This window comes from Equus asinus, chromosome 12, assembly GCF_041296235.1.
Source record: "Equus asinus isolate D_3611 breed Donkey chromosome 12, EquAss-T2T_v2, whole genome shotgun sequence".
In the NCBI taxonomy this organism is placed as follows: domain Eukaryota; kingdom Metazoa; phylum Chordata; class Mammalia; order Perissodactyla; family Equidae; genus Equus; species Equus asinus.
In genome coordinates, this window is record NC_091801.1 from 56,331,794 (window position 1) to 56,347,766 (window position 15,973).

The 15,973-nt window shown below is 36.2% G+C and overlaps 1 protein-coding gene across 4 annotated transcripts in view; it reads left to right on the forward strand.

Moving 5' to 3' along the window:
* The window catches only part of PKHD1L1 (PKHD1 like 1), a 150,870-nt gene that overhangs the window by 107,493 nt on the left and 27,404 nt on the right, over positions 1-15,973 (forward strand). For 2 of the 4 annotated variants that reach the window (XM_070481487.1, XM_070481486.1), the window contains exons 58-68: positions 136-265; positions 1,714-1,887; positions 5,844-5,947; positions 6,882-7,011; positions 8,017-8,138; positions 10,146-10,236; positions 14,020-14,094; positions 14,489-14,637; positions 14,719-14,841; positions 15,381-15,492; positions 15,573-15,689. In XM_070481487.1, the coding sequence (XP_070337588.1) occupies positions 136-265; positions 1,714-1,887; positions 5,844-5,947; positions 6,882-7,011; positions 8,017-8,138; positions 10,146-10,236; positions 14,020-14,094; positions 14,489-14,637; positions 14,719-14,841; positions 15,381-15,492; positions 15,573-15,689 (1,327 nt within the window). The remainder of the gene's footprint in view (positions 1-135; positions 266-1,713; positions 1,888-5,843; positions 5,948-6,881; positions 7,012-8,016; positions 8,139-10,145; positions 10,237-14,019; positions 14,095-14,488; positions 14,638-14,718; positions 14,842-15,380; positions 15,493-15,572; positions 15,690-15,973) is intronic. The other 2 variants (XM_070481489.1, XM_070481488.1) reach the window with 2 other exon arrangements.

Genomic DNA, 15,973 nt, shown 5'->3' on the forward strand with positions numbered 1-15,973 from the left:
TTTAAAAAGTATATCACCTGGGATTTTATTTAATGACTGAATTAAATTTAAGGAAATGCTGAGATAATTCAAAATTTAGAAATAGAAACCTATTTTAAAAACTGTTCTTGAATTTGGCACTTGAATTTTTCTAAGGAGGGGGAAGAGATTGTGGTAACAACCACAAGCTATGATTTCCACCAGACCGAAACTAGAAGTATCATTAAAATCCTGCATGATCAGAAAATTCTCATTCTCAATGATACCCTTTCCTACACTCACTTCGGTAAGTGGCTGTTCTTTAACCAAATAAATACGTAATTAAAATGTCCTGAAGTATTCAGATTTTTAGTCTCTTCTTTGTAATTACAATTATTTGATAAAAAAAATAGTCTCACAAATATTTTTGAGGAGCATTTCACTCAGATAGGTGCTCCTATTTATGTGTTAGCTACCAATAGTCCCTGCTGTAGCATTCATTCATTCAGCAAATATTCAGCAAAGACCACTATATCGTATTCAGTGGGGTAAGCCTGGCACTTTGTGTTTTAAGCAAGCTTCTAGGTGATTCTCAGGCACACTGAATTTTGAGAACCCTTGATTCAAGAGCATGTCTGTCCTGATTTGTTTCATTAGCACATTTCTCGGCTGTAAGTATTTAGACAAGCTACAGCCAAATGGTGAAACTGTAATTCTCAAGGCAAGAAGGAGTTAATCAGAATCATCTAAGATGATCTTTCAATTTATAAGATTGAGGCCTTCCCAGCACCCCAGCCTTCCCCCATTTGACGTGCTAGGGAGCATCTGAATCCCAGGAAGTGGGAGCACACAGGAGTGTGATGTTAGAAAAGCTTCGGATGCTCCTGAGAACTCCAGCTGTAAGGCAGGGTGATAGATGAGTAGACGCTTGACTCACATACAAAAGAAACTTACAAGAATTTCTTAAAGCAATATTTTGACAGAAGCACATGTGTCTATCATTCTCTATCACTTATTTTTCTTTAAATCAAAAGGAAAATATTTCATGGAAGAACTTTTTAACTGTAAAACAAATGGTTTTTGAAGCTTGACATTACAGGTTCTTTCATTTAAACTATCAAACATTTCTCTGTTTGAAATACCCTTGCTTGTCTAGAAGTTTTGAATAAGGTTTCTAGAAACTTAGAATATAATTTATGTTTTACAAATCATGAAGATGTAAATTTACAGACTGTGTTTGGTATGCTACTACGTATTTATAAAGAATTGTGGTGGATGCAAAATATGTCACAGGAGAAGCGGAACAAACCAAGGTTTAGATGTCAGGAGAGATAAGATCTACGTGTCGCTGATTCTCCACATGGCCTTGAGCAAATTCTTTTACTTCTCTACCTCATTTCCTCACCTATTAATATTACAGTAAGCTTCTCAACTTGCCTTATAACAGTGTTTTCAGGTATAATTTGAAGTGGTTGCAAACTGCCTCTGAAGCAATAACGTCATAATTGCTGATTATAAAAATCTTTTTGGTGTAAATAAAAGAAATACTTTTGATTATATTTTATTTTATAAATAAAAAGGTATCATAATTTCAGTCTGTCATCTATATACATTTAAGCATGCAACTCTAATCAATTCATGCATTTGTGTTGACTTTGGTATATTAGAAAGTTATGTGGCCTGTCAACTGCAAAGAAACTAATGAAGACAGGTATTTCCCAGCATTGGTAGTAATCTAGCTGTCTTTCTTTGCAGCTGAAAGATACCATGTTCCTGGAACCACTCAGAGCTACACATTAGCAGCCGATGTTGGGATACTGAGTAGGAACATCAAAATACTTGGCGAAGATTATCCAGGTTGGTTTAGGGAATCATTTGGTGCACGTGTCCTGGTCAGCTCATTCACCGAAAACATGATGACATTTAAAGGTTGGTACGAATTCAATTTATTTTCCTAAATGAAATATAACATGATGTCTTCAGTATTTAGTCAGTTCTTAAATAATTCTCACTTCTTTATAGGGTCACACGTGTTAAAAAACAAAATTCAACTGAGTAAATTTTTATGATCGTTCTGGCTTTATTCAATGATTCATGAATTGGTAGCATCCAATCTAGCAGGAGCTCCTTTCTATACAAAATGAAAGACTTTTCTACAAAATGCTGTGCAAAGTGAAAAACTCTTATAGGCAGAGGGGAGCAGGATCGAGGAAGTTATAGTAGACAAAAAAGCAGATTGGTTATTGCAAAGTTACTTTCCTTTAGGGGATAGCAGAGGTCTATCGGTCAGCTTACCCAACTAGTGTGGATCGGGCAATCTAGATTGACTGGTTTAAGATTCCATTTCTGGGAAAGCCAAAACTGTAATTAAGTTAAGTCTTGGTTTAGTGATGTGGGCTTAGCATAAGTGACTCCATTTTGGGTCTTGTTTTTAGCACATGGAAAAATAAAGCCTTAAGAGGGATTATGTAACCCAGGAGAGATCCTCAAAACCAAATCCCTAACATTATTCTACTTATTTTACCTTCATAGACAATAAGAATTATCAAATTAACAATGACCTTAGGTAACAGCTAGCCCAGCCTCTCATCCAAACAGAATTCATTTTGTAACAAGCACAATAGATCTGTTATTTTTGTTGGAAGGAAAACTTCAAACATATACCAGAAAATGATATAGAGAAAATGGCATAATAAATCCCAATGTACTCATCACCAGTTACCATAATTATCAACTTTGGTCAATCTTTTTTCGTCTATCCGCCCACCCACTCTCTTCAAGCCCTGGGATTATTTTGAAGAAGCCATATATATATTAAGGTATACAATGTGTTGATTTGATACATTTATATATTGTAATATGATTAACACCATAGCATTAGGTAACACTTCTATCATGTCACATAATTATTATTTCTTTTTTGTGGTGAGAACAATTACAATCTAGTCTCTTAGAAACTTTGAAGTTTTTAATACAGTATTATTGACTGTAATCACTATGCTGTGCATTAGGTCTCCAGGACTTATTTATCTACCACTTGCAAGTTTGTACCCTTTAAACAACCTCTTCCCAATTCCCCACCCCCAGCTCCTGGTAACTGCCATTCTACCTTCTGTTTTTACAAATTTGGCCTTTTTAGATTCCCCATATAAGTGATATCATATAGTATTTGTCTTCCTCTGTCTGACTTATCCCACTTAGCATAATGCCCTCAAGGTCCATTCATGTTGTCACAAATGGCAAGATTTCCTTCTTTCTCAGGGCTGAATAATATTCCATTGTTTATACATACTACATCTTCTTTATCCATTCATCCATTGATGAACATTTAGGTTGTTTCCATATCTTGGCTACTGTAAATAAAGCAACCACATATTATTTCATCTAGAAATAGTTTATTATGTAGCTCTGAGTTCTTTTAAAAATCTATAAGTATCAGACCCAAAATTGTTAGTAATGATTCCTTATCATCAAATGATTGTTCAAATTTCCCCCGTTTTTTCTATAAGTATCAGACCTAAAAATGTTAGTAATAATTCCTTATCATCAAATGATTGTTCAAATTCCCCCAGTTTTTTCTTTTTCTTTATTTCTCTCTCTCCTTTTCTTTTTTTCTCTTGTACTTTCTTTGTTAAAATAAGTATTGAAGTAAGATCTATGTTGCAGTTGCTTATGAATCTTAAGTCTCTTTGATTCATGTGTCTTTCCTTGCAGTTTACTTATAAAAGAAGCCAGGTCATCTGTCCTAGTGTTCCCAACAGTCTAGAATTTGGTGATTGCGTCCCTAGAATTTAACTTGTTCCTGCCTCCTTTGTATTTTCTATGCATAGGTAGCTTAGAACTAGAAAAATGATTAGACTCAATTTTTAGGCAAGAATTCTTCATAGTTGATGGTGTATTTGTCCATTAGTAGGCACTTAATGTATGATTATTTCTCCTTTTGTGATGTTAGCAGATATTAATAATCATTGCCTGGATCTGTTAAATCACTGAGGTTTAAAATGGTGATATTTTCATTCTGCCATTCACTCCTCGTTTATAATCTAGAATACATCCATAAAGAGAAGCTTTCCCAAACAACTGTTTGACAACCCTGAAGGACAGTTTTTATAGGAAATGTAAGAAAAATGATTAATTCTTTCCTCTTATTAACCAGTTTTCAAAATAATGAGTTGCTTCCTAAGCATCCTTCAAACGTGACAAGAAGTTTTTGTTTTATTAGTATCATTATGAGCTCCGTGGATTTAAACATATTTGATATGTTCTAATCCATTGTGATTGTTAATCTTATTCATACTCAAAATGAAATGCCCCATTGTTGACCTTTAAAACCTCTTCACGTTGATGCCTAAGTTCTTGTGGCATCCTTTTGACTTAGCTTTTATAAGCCTCTTCACTTTCTGATATGGCAAACACATATTGTAATTTTTTTTTTCTGAGACTGGGAATACTAAGTGTTCCTCCATGTAACTGTGGTTCTTTGTATTGGAAGGTGGTATTTGGATCCCCAAATCTCAGTACCAGGAGTGGATCATCTGTTCTTGACTTGAACTGTTTCAGCAGGTCCTCACTTGTTCGCAATACTGCTATTCCACTTTACAACAGCTCTAACTAGAAAATCTTTATTTGGGCCATCAGCTATCCAACTATAACTTCTACCTGTTGGTCGTAATCTGCCAACAGACGCTTAACTGGCGGTGATGATGGTAATGATGATCATGACGTAAGATCCCAGGCACTGTGCTAAGCATTTAACACATATTATTTCACTTAACCCTCATAGTGCTGTGGCATAGGTATTCTCCCCCTTTTAAAGATAAAGAAACAGATGATTAGAGGGATGAAATTGCTGTGACCTTGGATACTAATCCATGTCTGTTTCACTTCAAATCCCATGATAGACCTTATTCCCATGACAAACTTTCCTTGCTCCTGTAAATTATTTTGTGATGTAAGTAAACACATCTATGGCTTTTGTAGGTCCAGGTGGTCTGTAACAACCATTTCTTTGTCTCTCTCTTATTATCCTTGTGTTGTCTACCATACATCCAATTGCTGGCCCATGGATTTTGAGACAGGCTTTTCTCTTCTAGTACAAAGTAACTCTTCTCCAATGCACTTTATTAGATATCAGTTTTTGAAACAAGGAATATCCTCTATTGTTTTTCCCCAGCCATGAATCTCTGTGCCTCAGTTTCCTTGTCTAGAAGATAGAAATAATAAAAATTCCTAACTCGTAGAGTGTTATATGAGAATTAAACCACACATTGCCTGTTAAGCAATGTGTACAGCGCTTGGCGCAGAGTAATCCCTCGTGGATTGTTTTTGCTGTTACTACTCATCTATGAAATTGCCTCTTGTCTCCTCAATGATACTTATGACAAACTGATCAACAGCTACTTGGCAATGCATATTCTGGAAGAGATTATGTAAAAGTTCTTTAAAGCATCAAAATTGAAATGTCAAGTAAATTATATCTTGTGCCTTATGTCACGCATTCTTGACAGGGAAAATATCACCACCTGGGGGGTGAAAATTGATTCTTAGGGGACAAAAAAACCTTAGATAAACAACGGTTTGTGGCCTTCCAAAGGGCCACCATACATTAACAGATGTATAGTATATCTGTGGTATTAAAATTTCATGAGGAGGGGAGGCAATCAGGGAAAAAAACGTCTAAAATGGCTCTTGGGGAAAGCAGTGAAGAAAAGTTCAGAAATACGGCTGTATTTGGATTAAAGGAGCAAAGAAAAACTAATGAGATTTCTATGAAAAATCTGAAAACAAATTTGTAATGCAGAAAATTACAACAACTTTGGTAGCTTTTCACAAATTTTTTATTCTGTCTCAAGAAAAAAAATTTAATCCTTCCTCTCCCCACCTAGGAAATGCTAGACTAAGTAATGTGGAATTTTATCACAGTGGCCAAGAAGGCTTCAGGGATAGCACAGACCCAAGATACGCAGTAACATTTCTCAACCTAGGACAGGTTTGTACTTTATTTTTAACTTTTGCATATATTCAAAATAAAATATTTGGATTTTAATTTTGTTTTCATTTAACTCATATCTTAGAATTGCTAAGGCCACCATCTAATATAATAAGATTTTCTTAGGTACTTTTCCCGTTAACTTTTTTAGACTCATATCAGCATTTGATTCTACCCATTTCATGCAATTTATGCTTAGTAAAAATCCATAAAAAGAGGAGCACAGAAGGCGAAAGAAATGAAAATCTATAATAGTATTTCACACCTATATTTTACATTGCAATGACCAAAAATATTTCCAAATAGTTTTTATTAATGTGAGTATTGCTTAAACTTCTCAAATGAAACATGTCTGTATATCCACGCCTCCATCCATCCATCCATGACATCCATCCATGTCAAAAAGAGGAAAATAAATATTCTGAGAGGGCTAGTGATTTAAGAAAAAATGAGAGAGTTCATATTTCCTATAGAAATAAAAAATAATCTTGTAGGTTTAAAATTGAAATCCCTAACTTGCTCATAGACTGGTTCCTATAGACATTTGAATTGTGACCAGCTGCTGAGAGCATCAACCTTTGTAATTACAAAAACAAATCCCTGTTCATCATATAGTAAAATATTCTGAAAAAGAATTGTTAGTACATTAGCATTTTATAATGATAGAGATATAAATGCACGGGAAAGTACTTGAGAATGTTTTGTGTGTATTTTAAGTAAGCAAACTTTTTTGCTTGATTTAATCATAAACTCAAGATACATGGAAATTTCCCAGCGTTAAAAGACCTACTGGGAAATCATCTCCTTTAATGGAATGTAAATTGAGTATCTTATTTATCAAGGTTTGTTTCCTGAAAATTGCCTACTTTAATTTTTTTCTGTAGATGTATTTTAATTTTATTTTTTGTGTTCACTGAATCTCGATGTTTTATAGATTCAAGAACACAGCTCATCTTATATTCGAGGCTGTGCTTTTCACAATGGCTTTTCCCCAGCAATCGGTGTGTTTGGGACAGATGGATTGGACATAGATGATAACATCATCCACTTTACAGTGGGGGAAGGTAATATAATAATATTTCATCTAAATTGTAGGTCTTTCTGAGGCAATTTTGTCTGCAAACTCTAGGGCCACGCTGTCCCATTAATCTTTTTGCAATAGAAAAGGTTTATATCTGTGCTAATATGGTAATTGCTAAACCACGTGTGGTCATTAAGCACTTGAAATGTGACTAGTGTGACTGAAGAGCTGGGTTGTTAATTTTAATTGTACTTAATTTAAGTGGTCACATGTGGCTATGGCTACCATATTGGACAGAACAGCTCTAGAAGAATTATTTACCAAACCAAGATCTCCTGCGGGTTACCTAATCATGAATAGTTTAAATTATTGTGACTTAAAATACTCTTTACGTGTCAATCAAAAAGATGATTCACAAATAAAGATTATTATTTTATAAAAATTCTGTTCAATTTTAGGGGATTATCTTTTTTTTTGGTGGGGGGGAGTGGGTTTTGAGGAAGATTAGCCCTGAGCTAACATCTGCTGCCAATCCTCCTCTTTTTGCCGAGGAAGACTGGCCCTTAGCTAACATCTGTGCCCATCTTCCTCTACTTTATATATGGGACGCCTACCACAGCATGGCTTGCCAAGCGGTGCCATGTCCGCACCTGGGATCTGAACTGGCGAACCCCAGGCAGCAGAAGCGGAACATGCCAACTTAACCACTGCACCACCAGGCTGGCCCTGGAGATTATCCTTTTTTGAATATCAGTATAAAGCATAATACAAACTTATTTAATGTGTATAAATTTATGCGTGTGTTTGTTAAAATCTGAAGTGGTGCCTGTGGACCCACATATTTAACAAGCACCCCAGAAGATTCTAATACAGGTAGTCTATTAAGGAGGCAGAATTTCACTATTGAAGCCTCGCTCTAAAATATGAGGGGTTCATTTGTCAGGCTCAAACAGGAAAATTAATTTCATGGAAAAAAATGAAAGACATTCCCCTGTAGTATTCATTACAAATTTATATGTATTTGGTGGGATTTTCCATTTTTGTACAGGCATAAGAATATGGGGGGATGCCAACAGAGTCCGAGGAAATTTGGTTGCACTTTCGGTTTGGCCAGGAACCTATCAGAACAGAAAAGATCTAAGTTCAACTCTCTGGCATGCAGCAATTGAGGTAGTGTGAACAAATTTATAATTATAATCATTCAAAGTTATAATTTATAATTTCCTTATTGAAGATTATACTTTCTGTAGAAATTGTAAATCTCAAAATGTTATTGAAAACCATTTCTTCCTTAGGTAAATATTGATGAACTAATAGAATGAGCTAATTAAAGGAGCGAATGAATTTTCTTGAAAGATGTTGTGAGCGCCAATAGCTATTGGATTTTTCTTTGTGTTGGTGTCCATTGGTTTAAATAGTTCTCTTATTTTCTTGCTTCTCCAACATTATCACTTTCAAGTTCTAGTATAGGGTCTCTCTGCTGCTAAGGGACTGAGTGCTTTCCACATATTACTACTTAACTCTGGAGTAAGTTTACTTCCTTATATGGAAAATTAGAATGATAGACTACAGAATTTCTAAAATCTCTCATCTAAAATTCTTATGATTCTATATGCAAAGCTTTTTACAATTATCTGATATTAGCAATTTCTTGTTTCCCGGGAAGTTTCTTCACTTACTAAAGGTCTTTATTTAGGTGAAGAGTAGATTACAGGGAAGAAAATAGAAAATGCAGAAAAAGGATTTGGAGGAAACACAGCTTCCTCTTGTTTTTATTTTATTTACCTATGCCATAGGAACAGAAGGGAATTAAAAATAGCTCTCTTTGAAAGATAAGGATTGAGTTCTGTTTTTGTGCAACTGTTGATAATCACTTTAAAGTAAAATCTGAAAGCCTGGGACTTAGTTACATTTATGAGGTAATAATGTTCTCTTTTCATCTATTTATAGATGTTAGAATCTAATCAAGTGTCCATTTCAAATCTTTAAAGTTATCTATATCTTTTGAAAGAAAAAGACCTTATTTTACTTTAATGAATTTCATTTAACTTGATTTTTATCATAATCTTTAAAAATAAAAGTGTTAATATGCTTTAAATAATTGAGATTTTGACTGTTTTGCTGACACCATAGGCAAGAACTAAATCTTCTGTGCTCTATACTTTTCCTTTTCTACCACTTTGACTTGGCTCATAAAATAAAATTGTTTAGTAATTACCTAACACTCATGGTAACCCAGATTTTTTATTTTATTTAAACTAGTGAATGCTGCTGTTAAATCTTATGGTCCACTGTAATTGCCATAGTTGTCTTTTTTTAATATACATATGTTTATTTATTTATAAATTTTCACAAATTATCCGCATGTACCAGTTACGTGATTTGATTATACACACTATAGCACACACAAGTAGAAAGATTAAAAGTTGCCAGAGAAATAAAAATAGAAATTCTACTGTTTCCTTCCCATACTCTCAAGGATCTTTTGTGCATTCCCTGCAGTGTGCTTACTCCGTTTTGGAAACCAGGGCTTTAGAAAACAATTTGTGCCTATATAATCAAGCACTAAGTTTCAGGTTACAGACAAAAAGAACTTTTGAGTAGAGAGAAATACGAACAAACCTGGACTACTAGACCTGGTAAATGAATTGAATAAAATTCAGAAAACAAAATATATTCAATAAATAGATCAAAGAATAGGAAACTTTTGCTTTGGCTACATGCTATAAGCTGTTAAGAGGGAGACACAGTGAACACAGGACAAGAATGAACATACAGAGGGGAAAGAAACACAAGAGTTGTCTTTTTCTAATAAATCAAATTGATAACAGAATATCCCCCAAAAGAGTCATAAAATCATTGTAACCTTACTATAATGCTGGAATTTGGTCTATGGTCTGTAAATATTGAACCACATCCAGTGAATTTTGCGATTGAAATAAAAAAAAATTTTGTTTAATGCAGTTTTCTAATGAAGTCTAAGGTATGGTATGAGGCGATGATTTTACACCAAGAACCTAAGGTAATTGCAATACTCCATTTGTTTTATAAATTTGAATGGGCGAATAATGAATTAAATTTTTCCTCCTGAGTTTTCCTGTGTATGTTGCATACTTGCTCTCACTGTATAATTGTTTAAGAGTATGACCCAAAGCATTTTCTTTATCATTGTACTAGGTAAATAGAGGGACCAATACAGTCTTACAAAATAACGTCGTGGCTGGATTTGGAAGGGCAGGATTCCGCATTCATGGTGAACCATGCTCAAGTAAGTTTTTGGCATAGAGTCCCTAAAACTAGGAAATCACTTTTCCAAATTTATTAAATAAATAGTTATAGTTTATAAGTTGAATATATAATATCTCCTCCTCCTGGACATTGAAAGAGCTCAACAAGCTAAATTATTTCAAATAATATTGGATTTACAGAAAAAAGTAAACCCAATTTTCTTCTCACCCTTCATCCACGTCACCCCTCTCAGGCAACCCCATAACGCCAGGCTCTCCCCTGGTCCTAGGATTCTGCAGCCCTGAGTCCTCTCCCGAGACCTCTTCCCCATCCTCGTCCTCCTGGGGCTGGGCCTTGCTGCTCCCCAGGCATCCCCTTCAAGTCATCACCTCAGGAGGGTCCCTGAGCCCCAGGCTGAGGGAGGTGACCAGCCCTGTCCTTGTGATACTCCTGTGTCCTGTATCCCATTGGCTCTCCCTGCCAGAGTCTGTTTGCATTCCTGATCCCACTGGAATGAGCACTTCCTGGACAAGGAGTATCTTGATTCTATCCTTGTGACTGTCGAGGGGGATGAGGAGGAAAGAGAAAATCAAAGAGAGATACCCAGAGAGACAGAGTGAACCAGGGGGTGTAACGGAGAACAAGAAAGGGTAAAGGAGAAGATGGGGGACAGTTGGGTCCAATGGAACTGGAAAGACACAATAGGAGTGAAAGAAAGTAACTTGGGCAAGAAGCAGTGGGATAAATGAAAATAGACAGAAAGGGGATCAGCAGAGAGATGGCAGACAGAATAGGACAAGGGCTTTTGACCAATAGTATCAAGGGAATAAAAGAAGACTAGATCCCCCTGCCCAATAAACAGGCTTTTAAGGGTAACTGTTTCCCATGTTTATGATCCAAAAACTCTAACAGCAACTTCAGTTTTTGATTTGGCTGGTATTGGAACAGTGAGTACCTCACTCCACTACCACTTTCACAAAAGCAGCGCTTCAAAGCATAGAGATAGATGCCTATAAGGACACACCACTGTTTATGCTTCCACTTTAAAGGAATAAATGCTCATTGTTCATGTGTTAAACCTGCAAGCCTGAAAAAATCAAAGAACGTAAACAGTTCTAAGATACGTTTCTCTCTATCAGATGAGTAAAATTAAGAATTAACTGGGGCTGGTGGCACAGTGATTAAGTTCGCACGTTCCTCTTTGGTGGCCCGGGATTTGCCGGTTCGGATCCCGGGTGCGGACATGGCACCACTTGTCAAGCCATGCTGTGGTAGGTGTCCCACATATAAAGTAGAGGAAGATGGGCATGGATGTTAGCTCAGGGCCAGTCTTCCTCAGCAAAAAGAGGCGGATTGGCAGCAGATGTTAGCTCAGGGCTCATCTTCCTCAAGAAAAACAAAAAAGATTTAACTAAACAACTGATCTCTTGGTAAGGCTGTGGAGAAACAAGAACATTTACATGTTGCTGGTTAAAAGACAAAATGATACAACCCCTACAGAGGGGAATATGGCGATACCTACCAAAATTATAGGGCATTTCCCTTTGGCTCAGCATTCCCACTTCTGGTAAGCTAACTAACATTTGCCCCTAGAACAGTTGGAAGAGGATTTGTGAAGAAGGTTATTCATCACGGCATTGTCTGTACTAGCAGAAAACTGAAAGCTACCTTATGTCCAATAACGGTGGGCTAGTTATATAGCTGAACCTTGGCACACTAGGCCTCTCTAAAAATGAAGGAAGAGGATACATATCTACATATTGATACAGAGAAATCTCCAGGATATTCTAGAGTGATATATGGAGGTTTCAGAACAGTATATATAATACTGTGTTGTGTCTAATATATTTTGTGGAAGAAAGGGAAGAAAATAAGAATATGTATGGTATTTGTGTTTACATAAAGAAACGCTGAAAGTGTAAAAACAAAAAGTCATAGAAGGTGAGTGGGAACAGGGTGACTGGTGACTTATTATTGTATAACTTTTTATAACTTCCTGACTTTTCAACTAGGTAAATGAATTATTGGATAAAAAATGAATTGTCGGATCAAAAAAGTAAAAAATAATAGAGCTGCAGGCTTTGCCTCTTGAGAAACTTAGTTAAGGGAAATGGAATTTTCTCTGAAAGATTTATATCCCTCTACAGTTCACATTTTTATCTCTGTAGCTATTTCTAAGATTCTTTGAATCAGCATTTTTTCTGTAAATTGAAAAATTGTTGGACCTAAGCTAATTTTATTCTGGTGCAAAATGTGCTTTGAAGAACTAAAACAACTTTGTCAACAGATTTAACTGAATCCTTGATATAGTCTCTTATTAGCTATTTTACTTCCCAACAGCTTAAAGTGGCTTTTCTTTGACTTAAGATTTTAAATATGTAATTTCTCTACAACCTTTTTTTTTTTTTTGATGAGAAAGATTGGCCCTGAGCTAACATCTGTTGCCAAGCCTCCTTTTGCTTGAGGAAGACTGTCCCTGAGCTAATATCTGTACCAATCTCCCTCTATTTTGTATGTGGGATGCTGCCACAGTATGGCTTAGATGAGCTGTGTGTAGGTCAGCACCTGGGATCTGAACCTTCAATGCCCTGGCCACTGAATCGGAGCATGCGAACTTAACCACACCACCACCAGGCTGGCCCCTCTGTAACTTTTTTGAAGTATTGTTGTGGTTTTTTTGAAAATCCACATATGATCTGTGAATATGAATATTTACCAATATGTATAATACCATGTAATGCATTTTTCACTGACTATTTTGATATTCCTAAGTAATTGAGAGTGTTTATAAGGTGGTTTTGGATTTAGAGCAACTGAAATATGAGCCGTCATAGAGGAATTGAGGGTTTAACTTCCTGGAATGGGACATCAACTTGTTCAGTCCATCTCCCAGACAAGTGAGAGGCTGGGATAGTGAAGGGAACTATGACCCATGCTGGGTCGAGGGGTGGAGCCATACTTGTCCATGGGGCTGCATTGTATGGAACCAAGAGAGACAATGCAAACACCTTCTTATGGAGGAAACAAAATAGAAACCAGGCAGACCATAAGTCAAAAGTCAATCCCAAAGGAAAATCAATAGAAAATAGGAGGAAGTCAGACACAGGGGGACTTGGACAAGTGAGCTGGTACTAAGCACAACTTAGGAGGTGGTGCTGCTCATTATGGGCAATCCTCCAATTTATGCATAGTTGGGAGGGAGTTATTAAGGTTACTACTCTGATATGGACATAAGTAAAACTTCCGTAAAAATCTGCTTCTCTTATCTTGTATGTTAGTAATGAGTATAGCTTCCATTTATTGAGGCACTTTATGTGAATCGTTTCATTTCATTTTGAAACGATCCTGAAGTAGGCATTAAAACTTTTTATATATGAGGAAACTGAGGTTCTAAAAAGTTAAACAACTTTCCCAAGATCATGCATACATTAATTCAACAAATATTTAATGAGCACCTTCTAGACTCCAGGAGTATGGTGGTGAATGAGCTAGACACAGTGTCTTCTCTCAGGAAGCTTACATTCTAATAGGAGAGAGGAGGTGGATAATTCACAAATAAGCAACAATAAAATATCAAGTGAGAGCCAGCCCTGGTGGTCTAGTGGTTGAGAGTCGGTGCTCCCACCGCCGTGGCCCAAGTTCAGTTCCCAGTCATGGAACCACACCACCCATCTGTTAGTTGTCATGTTGTGGCAGCAGCTCACATAGAGAACTAAAAGCTAACGACTAGGATACACAACCGTGCACTGAAGCTTTAAAAAAAAAACAAGTGATAAAAATTTTAAGTGCTGTGTAAAGTGACTGAGGTGCTACTTTGAATCAGGTGGTCAGAGAAAGCCTCGTAAGGAAGTGACACAACTTGAAAATGGGATGACCAGAAGGAACAAGCAACAAAAAGGTGTGTAGGAGAAGCATTTTGCTGATAGCAAGTGGTATCATTGTGTTTCAAATCTAGCTTTGTTTGAATCTAACTTCATGCTCTTTCTAATGAAATTCATGTTTAGTTTAATCAGATGTAATAAATTAAGGGTACTAACACTAAACCAAACTTTTGCAAATGAGTATACAATTATTCTGAGTAACACTGAAAGGATAACTAAGATAAGAGTAAATACTAACTAGAATAAACCATAAATGTCTGAACCATAAAAATATTTGATCATCATGTTAAAATTTGCAACAGAATTATGTATTTCATTTTTAAAGGAATTTTAACTTTAACCAATACTGCTTATAAAACTGTATGACATGACTTGTAATGTTAATTCTCTGGTGCTGTGTTTCCTTCCAAGGTCAGTCTAATCCCATGGAAAAGTGGTTTGACAATGAAGCCCATGGAGGTTTATATGGCATCTATATGAACCAAGACGGCCTTCCTGGATGTTCTCTTATACAGGGATTTACCATTTGGACATGCTGGGATTACGGAATTTATTTTCAGGTAAATTGATTCAAGATGGTGATTGGCTATTTTCCTTTATGAGTGCATTTTGTACTGTGTAACCTACAAGCTGTATTACAGACCACAGAGAGTGTGCAAATCTATAATGTGACCCTGGTTGACAATGGAATGGCCATTTCTTCAATGATTTACATGCCAGCTGCTGTATCTCACAAAATTTCCAGTAAAACAGTACAAATCAAGGTAAGGAATGAATACAGCCACACGAAGGAGAAAGAGAGACTCTGAGAAGGGTAAAATTATTGAAGGACCAGTACGAATGATCTCCTTGACTTCTACCCTCAGGTAGTCCAAGCCTCCTGCCTCTGCTCTCATTGCCTTCTACCAGGAAGCTCTCCGTCCTTCCCTCTGCTCCCCGCTTCCCTCACCTCTTCTAGGTTATCACCTGCTAATCTTGCCACAGTTACTTTCACTTACACGCCGTCTGTGCAGTCTTTCCTGGACCAGCTTAGGTAGTATTGACACTCCCTCCTCTTCTTGTTCCTACTGTTCCCTGGACATATTCTTATCATAGAAGCAGAACATGTCATTATATAAAATTATTTACATGCCTGTCTTCCCCCTCCACTTTGATATCATTCCACTCAGGGCAAAATCACTCTTTTTCATCTTGGTTTAATGAATGATGCACTTCTCAAATTTATGCATTGTGTTTTGCTACAGTGGAATTCAGTAAAGGAAAAGCTATTATTAAAGCTTTACCATTTGAATCTTTTTAACAGAGCTCATTAATTGTTGGAAGTAGCCCTGAATTTAATTGCTCTGATGTCCTAACTAATGATGATCCCAATATTGAACTTTCTGCTGCCCACCGGAGTTCTAGACCGCTATCAGGTGAAAATTTTAGATCTCTAATTTTGGTGTGCATATGAGTGCATATTCAAATTTCATTAACTTTCTTCTTTTAATAAAAGGTGGGAGAAGTGGGATTTGCTGGCCTACTTTTGCTTCAGCACATAACATGGCACCCCGGAAACCCCACGCAGGGATCATGAGTTACAACGCCATCAGTGGCCTTTTGGACATCTCAGGCAAGTTTAAACATAGTCTTTGACAAATCTACTCAATTATGTTCCGTCAAGAATACATAGAGTATAACTAATCATGTTTCATTGTTAGTAAAAAATAATGATTTAAATGAATTTGTATTTGAATCTGCTCAATATGACAAGCAAAGAAATCAGACATCAGAGTCGATTTGAAGAATGGTTCCCTGGCAAAATGTATATATACTAAAGAATTGACATTTAATTTTCTTTTTAAAACAACAGAAAAACCACTGGTATGATGATTTAATGTTAATTAGTTTCTATAA